This window comes from Rhagoletis pomonella, unplaced genomic scaffold, assembly GCF_013731165.1.
Source record: "Rhagoletis pomonella isolate Grant_MI unplaced genomic scaffold, Rhpom_1.0 Rhpom_scaffold_00005, whole genome shotgun sequence".
NCBI classification, from domain to species: Eukaryota; Metazoa; Arthropoda; class Insecta; order Diptera; family Tephritidae; genus Rhagoletis; species Rhagoletis pomonella.
In genome coordinates, this window is record NW_023458559.1 from 7,824,133 (window position 1) to 7,838,670 (window position 14,538).

The 14,538-nt window shown below is 34.8% G+C and overlaps 1 protein-coding gene across 1 annotated transcript in view; it reads left to right on the forward strand.

Moving 5' to 3' along the window:
* The window catches only part of LOC118738671 (MOXD1 homolog 2), a 1,114,343-nt gene extending 1,100,158 nt beyond the window's left edge, over positions 1 to 14,185 (forward strand). Inside the window, exon 11 of the mRNA XM_036469580.1 lies at positions 13,235 to 14,185. Coding sequence (XP_036325473.1) covers positions 13,235 to 13,237 — 3 coding nt within the window. The 3' untranslated portion in view covers positions 13,238 to 14,185. The remainder of the gene's footprint in view (positions 1 to 13,234) is intronic.
* The last annotated feature ends 353 nt before the right edge of the window (positions 14,186 to 14,538 follow it).

Sequence of the window (14,538 nt, forward strand, 5' to 3'; positions counted from 1 at the left end):
AAGTGGTTACCAACTGGTCCACCTATACCTCAAGTGGTCCACAAGTCACTTCACTTACAAAGCATTCGATTTAGTTGACAATAGTCACATGCATTTACATATGTATGTACATACAAACGAGCACCAATTAATTTTATTTAAAGAAATGGCGTGTCGTCTATTTCCGGTGTAGATGTCATTTACCTCGCCCTATTCACTATGCTTTTTTATAGGAGCTTTTCAAAGCTTTGCTTTGGTGTCGGACATACAACATTGAAAGTTTCTGGATCCACAACATTGAAAGTTTCTGGAACACAACATTGCAAGTTGATAAAAGCGTTGTAAAAAAGCATTAGTTTAATGGCACGAGAGCAACACCGTACACGTGGTAGAAGTAAAACTTCTTCAAAAACACATGTGTGCGCCCCACACCCGGTAGAAATCTTATTAAAATTAAACTACGAGGCAATCAGATGAATGCAGTTGTTAATTGTATCCAAAGTTGGTACCAAGTTGATAAATTTTATCATTTTTCATAATTTTTTTTTTTTTTTCGAATACAAAGGATATGGTCATTCTTTTTCGCTTTATTCCGAATTCGAAAGATTATATGTTTCAATGGACAAATCGATTTGAATACATCATTTAGATTTAGATAACATTTTTAGCACTTTATTTGAGAAAAATAAGACATTTAGATTATTGTTTGTATTGTCGTCGATTTTAAATTCGCTACCCCAAAATAATTTTTATCAAATAAAACACCTCTTTGAGGTAAAATTTTAGGGTGACGAAAGCTGAACTAGAAACACAAAATTTATGATATCAATTTTGTGACAAAAATTATACGCATTTTTTAGCTGCCTTTGGAACGTACGAACGTACTGCTAGAAACACAAAATGAAAGACAAAACTTTTGCAACGATTCGTGTGAATAAATAAGAAAAGATTTTCCGTACGTTTCAAAGGCAGTTAAAAAATGCGTATAATTTTCGTCACGAAATTGATATCATAAATTTTGTGTTTCTGGTTCAGATTTCGTCACTCGAAAATTTTACCTCAAAGAGGTGTTTTATTTGATAAAATATTACACTAATTAAACAATTTATAAGCAGGTACAAATATATTAAATTTTTATGTTTGTTTTACATTTGTTTATTTGTTATCGACTGGGCCGATATCTTTTATGAAATGAAATATTTTAAGAATATTATCTACGGTGATATTTAATAGAAGCGTAGTAGGTTGAGGGGAGCTAAAGTGTGATATTCTTTTGGTGTGTAAAGTTGAACAGTTATCAAGGATATGTAGGCTATTTCTGCAAAATGGCAAGCGGGAGGGGAATTGGATGCAAGCAGATGCTCCTGTGTTAGTTTTGAGTGGCCAATTCTTAAACGGGTGAAGATACGGTTTGTGTTTTAGATAGTGTAGGTGGGAAAATTGATTTAGTGCATTCTGGGTTGAGGTTAGTGTAGGGATGCTTGAAGTGGGCCCATGTATAGGTTTGGTGTAGGGAGAGGTAATTGGTGGTTAGCTTACGGATATCTTTTTGTATAAAAGGATCAAACGTGATAACAGGGGAGAGGTGCAAGCTTTTGGCTACAGAATCGGCATGTTCGTTTCCAGTGATGCGTTTGTGCCCTGGGATCCATGTTATTTTTATTTTACCCGATTTTTTATTAAACAGTCACGTATTTGTAAAACAACCTGATTGCTATTGTGAATATTCTCCAGACCCTGAACGACAGAATAGCTATCTCTGAAGATTACGAACTAGCCTCTAGCATTAGATGGTGTATTACCGCCTTCGAAATTGCGAAATCTTCAGATGAAAAAATAGAGCTATAATTTGGGAGTCGACCTCCGATTTACAACTTGCCGTCGTTATCAACAGCAGCGAAAGTGGTACTGTGATCAACGTTGGACCCATCGATGAATATTTGAGATCTATTAGCTAAACCATTCCTGCTGACGAATTCCCGAAAGAGATGTTTAAATGTGTCAGGGCTAGTGTTTTTTTTTTTTAAAGGAATGAAGGCTGGAATCAATCGAGATGGGAGGCAGGAGCCAGGGTGCTTTACGGCTTACCAAAGAACAGTTTGGAGGTATTTGAATATCCAGATTGTTTAGATACGAGATGCATTGCCGTATGTCAGCTTTTACTTTATGGGTGCGTTTGTGCCCAGATGCTTTTTTCAGGATATCAAACAGCGCACAGTGCTTCCCTTCCATATTAAATGTGGGCAAAAATAGAATTATGGTCGGATTCAAATGAAAATTCGCTTCTTAGTAAAATTGAGGATGGTAAATTTAAAAATATAATTTGTTTTTGGATAACTTTCATAGTTTCACTGTAAATGCAGTTTGAAGTTGAAAATTTGGGTTCTTGAGGCTTTTACATAGGTATGTACATATAGTTCGTTCTATTTTCAAAAGCGAGGTGTCAAATGACAGGGCTTGGCCTGTAGCGGTGCAATAAAGTTTTTTATTTTTGAAAAGGGTTGCCAGCTGTTACAAATTTTATTAGAATTATTTAATAAGTCAAATGAATTAGATATTACAATATGGGTATCGATTGAAGTAGTTTTAAAATACTTTACTTCTAAACGACACGTAGAAGGGTTGCCACATGTTTAAAAAATCAAATTCACTTTAATTAAGGGAATAAGAATAAGAAAAATGAAAAAATTTGACATATTTGGAAAGAAATAAGTGAAGAGTAAAAACATTCGTGAGTTAATTTAAGAGTCCAGTAATTTAAAAGGAATGTAATCAGAACAAATAACTGATTGAAAATGTATGTATTTGTAATAAAATAACAAATACGATGGCGTAATCCTATGGTTTGATGTAATTATTATTTTAGATTAACAAAATATGACTTTACAAACAGGTGGCAACCCTATACCTAATATTTTTAAGCTAAAACCTTCTTAGACCTCTTTCGCCTGACTCCCTTATTCAATTACCTAATTCCTTTAATTCAAGTGGAATTTGATTTTTTAAAAGGTGGCAACTCGCTGCATGTAGTTAATACACACTTCGATTGATACCCATCTCTTAATAATTCATTTAACTTATAACAAAATTTTAATCTAATTTTTTAACAATCTAATTTTTTAACAGGTGACAACTCTTTTAAAAAAATAAACCTTCTATTGTCCACAGGTCAAGCTTTTTAATCTGACACTTCGTTTTTGAAAATGGAACGAATCGTGCAGATCTCAAGGCACTGACAGAAAATGAAAAAATAATTTTATGCATTAGCGAAAAACGCATTACCTGAGAAAGTGCGAAAAATCAGCAGGTTTTTTTTTCTTCTTTTGAAATCTAAAAGCCCGTACTATTTAACAAAAATAATAAAAAATAACCAATTTTTACAAATATTTTTTATTCATTCCATTAAAATTTGTTAAAATTTTTTTTTCTGGAATACCACAGGTACACCCTGTGCTTAATTTTATTCCAAAATTTTAATTCCTGTTATTCCCTACTATCTATATGGAAACAAGAAACGTCAAACCAACATTTTATTTCGAAGAATATATTTTTGAAATTTTTTTCTGTGAAGAGCTTACGCATTATTAAAATTCTTAGTATAAAATTTGTCGACTTTGGTGGCTTCCTAGCGGCATATAATAAATTTTTTAGGGAAATGTCTGTTTAGTTCTTTTTAGTGGATAAATTGTCTTTACAAAAATAACAAACAAGTTCACATTGCAGATAACGAATTTTTCGATGTATGCCCACTTAGGCGACACTGTGCAGCGGTCCGTTTATTGTAGTTAACAGTTTCGGAATGAGCTTCAAAGTAGCCGTTTTATATCTTTCCAGGATAGATAGAAGCTCTGCCTCGGCAAGGACACATTTAATTGGAGATGTTGGAAAGGCGTACACGCTCCTGCGTATCGCGGTGTGATAAGGCATGTTAATAGAAAGAAAAATACGGTTGATGTAAAATACTAGTTGCATAGTTTGTTTTGAAATTAGACAAATTGCGAATAACAGCGACCGCGTGGTCGAAGAGCCATTTTGCGACTGATGTAGCAGACTACCGATGAACTTCGACATCTGTGCCATGTTGACACAGATGGAACAGAACGGAATGCTAAAAAAATTTTTCTCAAATGTTTCTCCAACCGTTCTTAAATTAATAAACAATGTTTGCGAAAAATTTGAGAAAATGTTCATTTTCAAATGATAAACGATGCTGAAAGTCAAATTGAGAAATACGATTTTCTCAAACCTTTGAATATTTTTTTTCCAGTGTTTCTTGGGTAATGACCTGGTTATGTCCACGAGTGTGTTGGTGTGAATGTTTAGATGTTTTGAAGTCAGGTATTTGATTATGTTCAGCCTCGTTACAAGGTTTTTCCTAAGGTAAAGACAATGCTCTTTGAATGTGTATTTGGCATCAAATATGATGCCAAGTATTTTCATAAAATTGACGTTTTCTATAATTGTATTCCCTATATTTACTTGTAATAGAGGACAGTTAATTTTCCAGCAAATGTGTAAAGTTTTGCATTTGCTGAGTGATCAAATTACGCCTGAGTGTTGTCCCCAGGAGTTAACATCTTCTAGCAACTTCGATAGGATTGTGTGAACTTTGTTGATATATTTGACTTTTGTATAAAAGAAAGCATCATCAGCATATATCTCTAAGCTCTTGTGCACGGCTGCGATTTTATTTAGCTGCTCGAAGGCTATTACAAAGAGAACAACGGGAAGGGGTGAACCCTGCGGAATGCCGTTTTCGAGTGAATACGTGGAGGAAAAACAACCATTTACACGAGTCTGGAATTTACGACCAGTGAGAAAAAACTTTATGAGCTTATATATCCTTGGGCCAACTCCCCAGGATGCAAGCTGTTCGAGAACAACATGGGCACCAATGCGGTCAAAGGCCTTTTCAAAATCCGTTGACAGAATTGTGACGTCGTTTCTTGTTGTTAGTGCGTCTGAAATATGGTGTTGTAGGGGGAGGAGCCCTTCTAGAGTGCCATGTTGTTGTTTGAAGGCAGCTTGATTGGGATTAACGAGATTTTTTTTGTTACGGACCACATTAGCCGTTTGGCGATCATCTTTTAAAGAATTTTCCCTACACAGGTTAGGTTTGGGTATTGAGATTACTGTGGCAGAGAGCCAGGTGTGCGAGTAGCAGCCTGTTTGTAGGATTCTGTTGTAAAGGGATAAGAGGGAATTTTTGCAGGTGCTGGGAAGGTAACGAAGCATGGGATAGGATATTCTACCTCTCCCAGGGGTCTTGCCCTTGGCATGTTGCAGGGAAAGTTGTAGTTCTATCGGAGTAAAATTAACCTCCAGACTTCGCGCATCGTCCGTTAATGTATGTGGGTTATATGTTTGGGTCAGTATTGTTCTTTTGCTATTGATATAATTTCCAAAAGCGTTGACAGGAAAGTATGTTATTTGGGAATTGAATGTTTGTGATGGGGGCTGGTGGGAGACCTGTGAGTGATTTTATGGATGCCCAAATTTTCTTTGGTGTGGAGTCTGGGTTTATTTTTTCCGTAAATTTTGTGATTGACATCCTTTTGGCGGTCTTAACGCTTTTTTTAAATAGTGCGTTCGCTTTTTTATACTCTATTAGGTTTGGAGGGGAAGGGAGTTATCTGTATAATTAACAAAGCCTTTGCTTATTGGTTCGAAGAGTGCTTAAGTCTCAAAGTTTTCAAATGTGAAGTTTTACTCTGTCGAATCGCTATATTTGCCGCCGTTTTAATGGTTTTTACCTTCCTTTTATTAACTCGGGATGTAACTATGTAGTATTGATGCGCCTAATAGAAGCAGCGATTTCTATTCTCAAGTCACGCACCTGATGACAGTACGAATGGCAAATATAATAGGGAGTTTTTAGTTTTTTAAACTATAATTTTTTGTGATCTTCGATGCATATTGGTGGGTGTTGGCAAAACTCCAATCACGGAAGTTTTCCTGACTTATGGATTGATAAAGCGGCCAGTTGGCGGCATCTGTCTTAAATTTTGACGATCTTTTAAGACGGCAGGGGAGAATGTTGGTTTGAATTTCACAAAGTATCGGATAATGGTCACTTCCGTATAGGTTGTCGAGGACATACCGGGTGCACCTAGGGCTTAAATATGCATCTACTAAGGTGAGGTCAATGTGTAAAAAAGTGTTATGTGTAGAGAGGTGAGTATGAGATCCGTCATTTAGGAGGACGAGATTTTTGCGAAAATTACATTTTCCATTGTTGTACCGCGGGCGTTTGGTTTTGGTGAGCCCCATAATGGGCTCCAAGCATTAAAATCTCCTAGAAGTAGCGTGGAACTGTGTGAGCCGGACATAAGAGAGAAAATGTCACTTTCGGAAAAGTTTTAGTCGGGCGGTATGTAAGTGTTAACTATTGTAAGTGAAGGGGAATGGTTGAACTCGATGGCTATAGACAAGGGGATAGAGTTTTGGAAAGCTATTCTGTGTATTCTGGTATATCATGCCTGATAAGAATGGCCACTACTTGCTTGGAGGTATTATTACATTGGCTATTGTTAAAGTATCCTAAGTAGCTTTTTGGTGTAACTAAGAGTTTAGCATTGTAAGGGATGAGAGTTCCTTGGAGGCATATCACACTAGTCTTAGTGTCCCTGACTAAGAGATCAAGCTCATAATAATTATTAAAATATCATGTAATATTCCATTGTGCAATTTAAAACGATATAGGTATGATACACTTACATTAGTGCTTATAATATTGACAGAGTACTGTAGATGAGCTTCTAATCTTAATATATAAAAATCCCGTGTCACTGTCTTAGTTTACGCTAATCTCCGAAACCGCTTAACCGATTTCAATGAAATTTTGTGGGTTTGTATTGTTGTTTCCAACTTAAAAGATAGGATAGTTTTGAATTCGAGAAAAAGTATTTTTTTGCATCGAAATTTTTTCTATGCTCCTCCCAACGTGCACGGTGGGCAGGAAGCAAAGATAGGTTGCATAAAAATGTCGACGAAAACTGAAAGCAGGGTTGTATTTGTTGATATTTTTAGGTTAAGAATCCCTTTGAATTGAAATCCTAGCTGCTCCTGTTTTAAAGATATCCACATTTTACATAGTTATAATTGGACCGACTTTTGCGAAAGAGAAAAACATCCTTGTGAATTAAATATTCAACAATGTATGTGTGAGTAAATGTGTGTATATATATTATGTGAAAATATAAGTTTATGTAAGTTTTTAGCCGGTTTCAATCGTTTCCAAGGCGCACCACGTAGAGGCAACTTACTTTGCACCTCTTTGTTCTCTTTTTGGTTTTTTTGGTTTTATTTTTTTATATTTTTTTCTTGCTTTATTTTTTTATATTTGTTTTTTGTTTCCTTTTATTTTTTTTGTTGGCTTACCATATAATACAGTCATGCATTTTAGTATTTAAATATTTTATTATTTAGTTAAGTTTTTATATATGCTGGAATGAAAATGTCATTACAGTTTTCTTCAGACGACTCACAAAAGTTGGTGTATCAATCATATTTATTTTGAATCTATTCCAGAATTTAATGAATTCCCTATGAACTGACTTCCCGGCCTGCTCGGACCATAATCCCAAACCATCGTTATTCAAGAATGAAATAGATTGCTTTAAATGTTTAAGGATAAAATGGATTTTGACAGTTTGAGAAATTCCAGTACTTTTCAAAGCTGTGCGGAGTTCGTTAAGATTTTTATCAAAATTACTAAGATCCGCTTGTTTTGCGGAAAACCATGTATTCACGATTTTGCTCATGGCTTTGAACGAGGCAATATATTTGGTATTGTTTTTACTGAGAGTTTCTTCCATACAAACTATGTTCGACATTTTTTTGTATGTGGAAGACACTGTCAGCAAAAAATAAATAATTGCAAAAAATCAACGAAATTTTCTGGTAACTTCAGACTTGCACTTTACTAATTGGCTCAAAAGCTACATTTTAAACATTTTCTAAAAGATCTGATTAGAAATTGTGATGAGATGAAAGTGTCTCCGAGCCAATAATTTTGTACGGCACGGTACTTATAAGTAATCTAGGTTTCACGAAAAAAAAAAAACAAATACAAGGTAACATTAAAATATCAGTCATTTGTTTCGTTGCTGTGAGCTTGTTTCAATACTTCTGGCTTTTGCTATAATTGTAAAACTCTGTGCATGTCATTTTAACGTATTTAGGTACATACTTATATTAATCATCAACTATTGCTTATGCAAAACGTGCTACATTTAAAAAAAAAATCGCATATGAAAGAGCACCAACCCAACTCGTAATAATTTAAGTATACAAATTTTAGTATTTAGTATAGAAATATTCAATTGAAATACGCTAATATTAAAATGAAGCGCTTTGCACTTAACGGATGCTTTTTCATAATTAAGTTAAAAAAAATTTATTTAAATTCCATGCTGTCTGTAATGGGATTTGAACCCTGACGCTCTGGAAATTAGCAAATTGTGGCAAGCATCTTCGTGCACTCAGCTACAGCCAGACATGTAAATGTGCACTCAAATGTTCAGCTTGATTCAACACCACGTGTGCGTGGTATGAAAGTATTGTTTTTAAGTACGAACATTTCAAAACGATAATCAAATAAAAAATATTCATGTTTACTATGCGTTATTTCCCCCAGTAAATTCATAAAATTTTTCTTAATATTACAACGCGTTTTTTCTCTCAGCGTAGTCATTTTTAAGCAAAATTTGTGCAATCAAATCGAAAACCGGGACACTTAAATGAAACCCGGGACATTTTAAGGTTGGACCGGGACACCGGGACAAATAGTCTAAAACCGGGACATGTCCGGGAAAACCGGGACGTCTGGCAGCCCTACACACAAAGCGCATACTTTCATGCGATTTTCTTTATGATCGCATTTGTGTTCTGGATGTACAATAGTCATTATTTCCTGACAGAAGAGTACATAAATACCAAAATAAATCTCATACAAGCTTTGAATTTATTTACTTATTATGAGGAGTACCGTTGGCCTAAGTTAGAGCATTTTTATTTCTTGCACAAGCGCAGTGCGACTGGCCTGCGCTACTTGCTTATAGCAACAAACCTTTAATAAAAAATTACTACAGTATTATATAGCATACAATATTGTATACATACATACATATATTGCGAAATTGAAAGTGTTTGTAATGAGAAAGTTCACGCTACAGAAAAAGGTAATTGTGGTGTTTTATCTAAGTTGTATACCGGTAGCGCCCAATAAATCTCGATCAATTATTCTTTCGGTAGGAAAAAATGAAAATGTTTCACATTGATTTGATCCGTTTTAGTGAGTTAAAAAAGGGGAACAGATTTGTATGAGATTTCTTTTCGTATAAATATGCTCTAATTATCGAGAAGTACGCCTTCCAAATATATCCTATCAGAAGTATATAAAATGTGGATATCTTTAGAACAGGAGCAGCTAGGATTTCAATTTAAGCGGATTCTTAACCTTAAGATATCAACAAATACAACCCTGCTTTCAGATTTTGTCGACATTTTTATGCAACCTATCTTCGCTTCCTGCCCACCGTGCGTGCTTATCTTAATATATAAAAATCCCATGTAACTGTGTTCGTTTAGGCTAATCTCCGAAACCGCTTAACCGATTTCAATGTAGTTTTGTGGGTGTGTATTGCTGGTTCCAACATAAAAGATAGGATATTTGTGAACGCGAGAAAAAATATATATTTTTTCATAGACATTTTTTCTATGCTCCTCTCAACGTGCTAATATATAACAATCCCGCGTCACTGTGCTTATCTATATATAAAAATGTGTGAAAAATCTATAGTAATTCATCAATTGAGAAAGGAAAGGTTTTTTTTAGTTAGTTTTTTTAGTTGTTCGTAATTGCCAGGAGAAGGTTTTTACGAAAGAAAATTTTGGGAAAACCTTCCGGGAAAGTCGGAAAATTGGAAAAATCGAAAATTGATTTTTTGTATGGAATTTTTTGTGCAATTCGTTCGGAATGGCTTTCGAATGGAAAACTAGAAAAATCTAAGAGGAAAACTCGGAAAAATCCGGAAGAACGCGAAAAATTTAAATTTTTTTCCACAAAATTTTTCATTCTATCGCATGATTTGATTGTTTTGGACAATGTAAAGGTGGAAAATTCGTTGTAAAGCTTAGGAAATTTCGAAAAAGTCTTATTTGTGGTCCGATACTTGAGATTTGGCACGTAGATAGCTTATTGTCTGGGTTAACAAATAGGATATTTTTTCTGATAGGTGGACCAGATACCTATCTATTGGAAAAAATCTTATTTATGGTGCGACTTGCTTGAAATTTGGCACGTAGGTAGCCTATTGTCTGGGTTAACATATAGGATATATTGTCTTATAGGTGGACCAGATACCGATCTATTGGGAAAAATCTTTATTATGCTGCGACTTGCTTGAAATTTAGCATGTAGGTAGCTTATTGCTAGGATTAACATATAGGATAGTTTTTTCTAATAGGTGGACCAGTGACCGAGGTCAAAGTGTCAAAAAATCGCGTTTTTTGCAATATTTGAGAAGCTCTAGCAAAGAAGCAAAGGGTGGCAGAACCTCCCACTTAGGCTTAGATTAAAGCGAAAAATCTCGACTACTATCCTTGCAAATTCCTGCACCTTTGCTTGATGGTCACTTATAGACTGAAAATTAAATTTCGTAAAAGTGCTACGAAAAACTTTCGTAGTCTTGGTTTTTGTACAATGTACGAAACTTTCGTTCATAATACGAACACGTTTTTCACAACGAAACAAGATTTTACGACCCATTCGTAAATATAACGACAGAACTTTCGTAGGGCATTTTTTCAGTACAGTTTACGAAATCTTACGTTTATTTTACGAAACACATTCGTAAATTACTGAACAAATCTCTGTACGAATAATTTTGTATATTGTACGAAGGCATTCCTAATATTTACGTATCTACAATTCTGTATTCGTACAATTTACTTAACACTTTCGTACATAGAACAAATGCAGAAACATGTTTTTTAAATTCGTACAACAGACGAATATTTTCGTACAATATACATACTAAATTACCGACAGTTTAATATTTCATCATATTTTTATGTATCGCGTGTCATTGAGAAATTACTGGTTGGCTGGTGTGAGACGTATATTTAATATAATTTTAAATAAAAATACAATACAAAATTAAATATTAAAGCTGTGGATAAATGCTTTTAAGCACCCAATGTTTTTGACATCGCTCACGCTGAGCGCTGCAATGTGTGACTTCATAAATAGGCAATTTCATCAATTACCTATCAACGGCAAGCCCAAGCTAGGAACAGACACACCGCTTAATGAAATTTTAAGTAAGTACATATAAGATTTGTCACTAAAACTTGCCTTTAAGATGCCTTATAATTTTCCTTTAATTTGTAGTCATCAAGGAAGCAAACATCGAAGAAGCTGCGTATCTGCCAAGTACCTCCACATAAAAATATTATAATGTTTAAGAAAGTGAAACCAGTATATTTTATATTCTTCCATATTTTATATCTTATTATATTTAATAGGGGTTTTGTTGAGTTTCATAATTTAACACTTTGCATCAATATACTTTATCGAATGAAGGCTAAGCAAAAATATGTAGTATAAAACCTATTCGTATGCATATAAATAAAAGACTTAAGTTGTATTATGGGTAAAATAACCTTTTTTATTAATTTTAAACTGAAGAGTAGTTAGAAAATTTAGGTAAAACTTATTATTTACGACAGTTATACTTGTAATATCTGCACTTATTTCGTAGAATGTACGATTGCTTCTATTCTTTACACTATAAAAAACATAGCTCAAATTATAACACAACACTTTCATTATATTTTAATCATTAATGTTAAGCGTTTTTGCAAAACATTTTGTTAAAGAATAACGCTTAAAATTAAGGATAAAAACAAAATAAAAGTATTGTGTTATAATTCGTACTATGTTTTTTACAGTGTGGCGAATGAAACCAATCGCAAATTCTACGAAACAACCGCAGATTTTAGAAAATAATTTCGTTAAATATACGAATTTTTTTTGTGCATTTTACAAAAATTCGTAAAAAATGAAGAAATAGTACGAAATTCTTTAGTAAATAATATGAAATTCGTTCGTAAATAGTACGAATACGTTCGTAAAATGTACTAAAGATCTGATGTCTCATAGTTTCGTAGTATGTACGAAAACGGTTATGTACAATCAACGAAAACTTTCGTGGCTCAAAATTACGAAAATTTTCGTAAGATGTACGCAAATTTTCGTTATATTTACGTAGATTTTATTTTCAGTGTAGTCATTTGTTGGACAGGAAAAATGATTTTGGGAAGTTTGAGTACCTACTGCAAATAAGCAAAAGTTGTTAAAGCTTAAACAGACGGCAGCGTTGATCCGGATCAACTCGGGAATTAACTGCAGTTTATCCAGATTAAGTCCCAGTTAATCCAGATTAACGCTGCCGTCTGTTTAAGCTTTTATTAACATCTTCCACCTAGGCTTAATGTTTAGGCATGAAGCCTAAATATTTCAAAAAGCTGGTGCCCCGCCCTAATGTAATTTTTTCTAATACACTCAAATACGTGTGTGTGTACGCATGCGTGTGTGTATACCCTCCAGTACTGCTGGAGTCAATCGCTACTTTTGAACCGCTAATTCACCGACTCCTAGGTAAGTAGCTACTCTATTAACCCGTGGTAGTGTACATGGTAGTGCAGAGTCGAACCAGTCGGAAGCAGAATAGCGAAAAGCTATGACAGAGGGCGCCCATAAATCACGCATGTGACTACTTTAGTAACTGACTACCGCCTAGGTCATTGCCTTGTAAAAATAATCGATGAAATACACTGCAAGTAGTCGGTCGGTAATTGACGGTGTTTATCAGGTAGCTACCGATTCAGCAGTCCTGTAATCACTCCCCCCTACTGCAGGGTAACTATACATGCGCAAGTGTGTATACACATACGTATTAACGCGAAGACTTGGGCCGTTAGCAAGTCCTTCCCGCCGGACAACGAACTTTCGTTAACTTTCCCCTTCTATATCGGTGTTTGTCCGGCGGTCCGCAACTAACGCGATTTAATGTAATCTGTCACTTCTCGTTTGAGTCTACACGGAAGATAACACGGAGCTACCAGCGTCAGCGATATTCACTTATTAAGGTAATATACTATATTGTATAAAAAAAAAATTGACCAAATATATGATTTAATTGACTATTATTAAACCACGGTCTTATATTTTTCTTTTATCTCCTTTAAGTAAAAAACACCTATGCGTCCGAGCACCTCTGGAGGCACATGCGTTTTAACATGGTCCCATCGAAGCCGAGTGATATATGACCAGCGACCTGCATATTCATATATATTACAGTCCACAACCACAGAGTGCACAGGGAATTATTGTCCATCAACCACTTTTTGCCACAACGTTTTCCACAGCAGCGATCGGGCAAGCCACAGAGATTTGGCGACAACACAACCACACTCAGCTTACTTGCCACTACACCTGCTACATTTGCCAGGACACCAGCGAGCGTACAACACATTCATATTCATATTTTAGAGTCTTGGTTCTAATTACGTCCGCAAACGGCAACCAAAAATAAGTACACCTTGCAACCACTCGTATATATATATGTATACTCACAACAGTGATCCGTATCACATAATATTGTTAAAAAAGATTTTCGATTTTGTTTAAACTCACAGTCCATAATTCATAATCTTAATTTTTCTGATCACTTTTTCACTGCCCCTTTAGTTGGGTTAAATTCTTTTGTATATTTGCGAACAATTTGTCACTGTTTCGAGGATACATAACCTCTAAATTTTGTTATTTGTATTGGATCAATTGTGGATTTTCACTAAATCACTACGCAGAAGCGATTCAACTCCGTATAATATTGCACATTTTTTAACATATATATTTGCTGCGTACGTTGCATACATCGAAGTGGTCAATCTGTATATTAAAATTTGCTGCGTACGTTGCACACATCACGATTTCACCACTTACACCTTATTGCGTACGTTGCATAGCTTATCAAAGCGCATAGATATTAGTCTGCGCAGTTGGGTGGCGAGTCGTTAGTAAACAATAATTCTAGAAGAAAAAGGTTTACATATTAATAAAGTGTCGAATATATTTCGCAATTTAAACTATTTTGAATCTTTTTAATTCGTTGCATTTGTGGTATACATTTAAGTGGCAAGTTCCGGTGGGTAAAAATTGGCAACTTATCTTGCGAATATTACCTCTAATCTTCGATAAGCTAAGTGTGTAAAATCCTATAGATTTCATCTGGGCATTTTAGTTAATACATCGTTCAGGGTAAATACATTTAACAGTGGAATCGTATATTCTTTTGGCAAAAGCTGTAAGAGAGTTCGAATCTGATTATAACCAGTGTTGCCAGAACTTTTTGGGCCGACCGGCTAGATTGGCAAAAAAAAGCGGCTAAAAACGGCTAAAATGTTTTAGTGAAATTTCACATAGACTCTGGCAAAAAACGGCTAAAATGTTTTAGTGAAAATTCACATGCTTTATTTAAATAAATCGCAAGA